Source organism: Octopus bimaculoides, chromosome 7 (genome assembly GCF_001194135.2).
Source record: "Octopus bimaculoides isolate UCB-OBI-ISO-001 chromosome 7, ASM119413v2, whole genome shotgun sequence".
In the NCBI taxonomy this organism is placed as follows: domain Eukaryota; kingdom Metazoa; phylum Mollusca; class Cephalopoda; order Octopoda; family Octopodidae; genus Octopus; species Octopus bimaculoides.
In genome coordinates this window covers 68,609,078-68,612,413 of record NC_068987.1, presented here as the reverse complement: position 1 = coordinate 68,612,413, position 3,336 = coordinate 68,609,078, and the positions used below count along the sequence as shown (strand labels likewise).

General features: G+C 36.7%; 1 protein-coding gene across 1 annotated transcript in view; it reads left to right on the top strand.

The window, feature by feature from the left end:
• The window catches only part of LOC106874518 (5'-AMP-activated serine/threonine-protein kinase catalytic subunit alpha), a 616,447-nt gene extending 615,893 nt beyond the window's left edge, over nucleotides 1-554 (top strand). Inside the window, exon 6 of the mRNA XM_052969432.1 lies at nucleotides 432-554. Within this exon, the coding sequence (XP_052825392.1) occupies nucleotides 432-554 (123 nt within the window). The remainder of the gene's footprint in view (nucleotides 1-431) is intronic.
• The last annotated feature ends 2,782 nt before the right edge of the window (nucleotides 555-3,336 follow it).

The window sequence follows — 3,336 nt, the reverse complement described above, 5'->3', positions numbered from 1 at the left end:
TATATATATGATTTTCGTATGCATATATACTACTTTTGTCATAACATTTCCTAATTTATTTAAGGTATGTTGCTAATAAAGACACACACCAACAAAATATACAATCTGAACCAAACCTATTGATTTGCATCTCAAACTGAGTACGCAACTACATGCACGCACACATACCTGCACACAAACACTTACACACTTTAATTTTCTCACTCCACCCCTCTCTCTCTGTCTCACTCATGCACTCTCTCTCTCCGTCTTTCTCATACACACATCTACATACGCACGTATATATGGACAACTTTGCAAGTTATATTTTCAAGAACATAAAAAAAAGTAATAAATAAGTAAAGCAAGAAAGAAAAACGGAAAAAGACTATCTTCTAGTGCGTTGGTTCTTATCCAGAATTCTTATTTTCCTATAAATCTTGTACGCCTAGGTTCTTAAACCATCATTCAGCCCTTCCCTGCGTCTCAGCTTTAGTGATATTGTTTCGTGTTGCTGCTTCCGTATCGCCTTCAGGGCCTATGTACTTGGTGCTGAACTTGTGGTGTGGGATTAAGCTATTAAGTAAAGGCCCTAAATATAAAGGGAGCTTTATGGAAGGTGTTGGATACTCGAGATGTTGTTTCGAATTAAAATACCTAAGCTAGATAATATATATGTATATATATATATATATATAAAATACCTAAGCTAGGTAATATATATATATATATGTAAACAGATTCCAGACAAATATTTGGCGAAGTTAAACTATGCGTAGGATATTGTGCTATGGGTGAACAAAAACTGAGTCCTGATGCGCCTACTCTCTTTTATCATAACTTGCAATCTTTCTTTCGTTCATTTTTTTTTGTCAAAATATGTGGAGCATATATATACGACAAGCTTCTTTCAGTTTCCGTCTACCAAATCCACTCACAAGGCTTTGGTCGGGCCGTGGCTATAGTAGAAGACACTTGCCCAAGGTGCTACGCAGTGGGACTGAACCCAGAACCATGTGATTGGTAAACAAGCTACTTGCCACACAACCACTCCTGTACCTATATTTGTGTATTTCAACATTAGAATTGCATTATAACTTTTGTTTCCATCATTAATCATTAATCACCAGTTCACTATGGTAAATTCTGTAGAGTACATACCTGTTGTCCAATAATATTACTTTAATTTGTTCAGTGAAGTGTGACGTTGTACATTGCAGTTGGCTGTTGTAAGCGTTACAGGTGGGTGCTAGCGTAAGAGCTATGGAATAAGTTCAGGACTTGTCAGTTTTCAATGAAATAGTATTACAGAAATTCGTAAAAGTAGTATTGTAAAAAGACAGCATGATTAAAACAATGCGAAGAATAGACAACAGTCGTCTCACCATTAAAATTGTACATATGAACACGGATATAAATTTATTCTTGTATTTATATATGTATATGTGGATGTCCTGCCCAACTCTTCGAAACGCCGGTGTTAAAATGGGGGTAGCTGATGAAGGAAAATGTTCTCCATGTGGCTTGAGTGTTTTCTGTACTCTGGTTATTATTATTTTCTTGTCCACGTTTTGTTTGCATGTCCTGTACCCAGATATGCACCTATATATACAGGTAGACGTAGGTATGCACATACCTGTACGTATATATGCATATACTCATTTATTATTTGTTTTATATATATATATATATATATATATATATATATACATATATATATACCCGTGTATGTGTATGTGAGTGCGTGTGTGTGTACATTCCATGTATCGCAATTTATTAAACACTCCATAGAAGATGGTGCTGCAAAGAGTTTCCTTTTCTAAGACGGGTTTAATCAATTAGCAGAATGCCTTGACACACCTTATAGTAAAATGCTAAGAAAAAAAGTAAAATTAAATAAAGATTTGAAGATGTTAATAGTATTTATATGCAAGAAACTTATTGTACAAGAAATAGACGTACATATATTACATTGACAGATCAACCGAGTCAATGGAAAACGACAGTTTTTACAAGGAGCTATGCACAAGTGCATAAATATGAGTGTGTGTTCATATGTGTGTGCCTACGTGTGTGTCTGATTAAAAGTGCTCGTACATGTGCTTATAGCCGACATTTGTTCTGGCTCTTAGCGTTTTGGGTTCAAATCTTACGAGGGCTGATTGTATCGACCAACCCACTCTACTCAAAAATGCTGGTCTTGCACAAAAATCTGAAATCATTAAGGTGGCGAGCTGGTAGAATCGTTAGCATATTATAAGGCGGCGAGCTGGCAGAATCATTAGCATATCAAGCGAAATGCTTAGCGGTATTTCGTCTGCCGTTACGTTCTGAGTTCAAATTCCGCCGAGGTCGACTTTGCCTTTCATCCTTTCGGGATCGATACACTAAGTACCAGTTGCGCACTGGGGTCGATGTAATCGACTTAATCCCTTTGCCTGTCCTTGTTTGTCCCCTCTATGTTCAGCCCCTTGTGGGCAATAAAGAAATAAGAATTGTTTGCATATTGGACGAAATGCTTAGTGGAATTTCTTCTGGAATTTTACGTTGTGCGTTCAAATACCGTCGAGATTAACTTTGCCTTTCATCATTTCGGGGTCGATAAGTTAAGTACAAGTTGAACACTGGGGTCGATGTAATCGACACAACCCCTCTCCCAAAATGGTTATCTTTGTGGCAAAATTTGAAGCCATTATTCTTATTCATCATCATCATCATCATCATCATCATCATCATCATCATCATCAATCATTGTGGGAGGAAGCTAGGAGGAGTTGCTATTGTAATTGTACTAATATTAAGAATGGTAGTGGTTGTAGTAAAAGCAAAATCGAAACTTGTGTGTCTACATATGATAAAATAAAAGCACTATAGTTTCGAACAACAACCAAAATAAATAAATAAACGAATGTATAAAACAGCAATGCTCAGCAACAATAACATCAAAATACATTAAGTCGTACATGACAACATTCTGCACAAACTTTATATTGCAGATGCATTGCAACAGTTCCGTGAACTGTCCCTTACAGCAATATTGCATCTTACATCTATGCATAGCATGAACGAAACACTAGCAGTAGCATTAACAACGACAATAATAGCAGTAGCAAGAACAAGAACATCGACTGCAATCGTAGCAATAACAGCAACAAAACTTACAACACCAAAAGCCACCATCACCGCCAGCATCATTGATATTAACAACATTAACAACACCATTAGCCCCAATGCCACCAGCACCTACATTGCCAAGAAGAAGAAGAAGAGACGACGACGACGAAGAAGAAGAAGAAGAAGAAGAAGAAGAAGAAGAAGAAGAAGAAGAAGAAGAAGAAGAAGAAGAAGAAGAAGAAG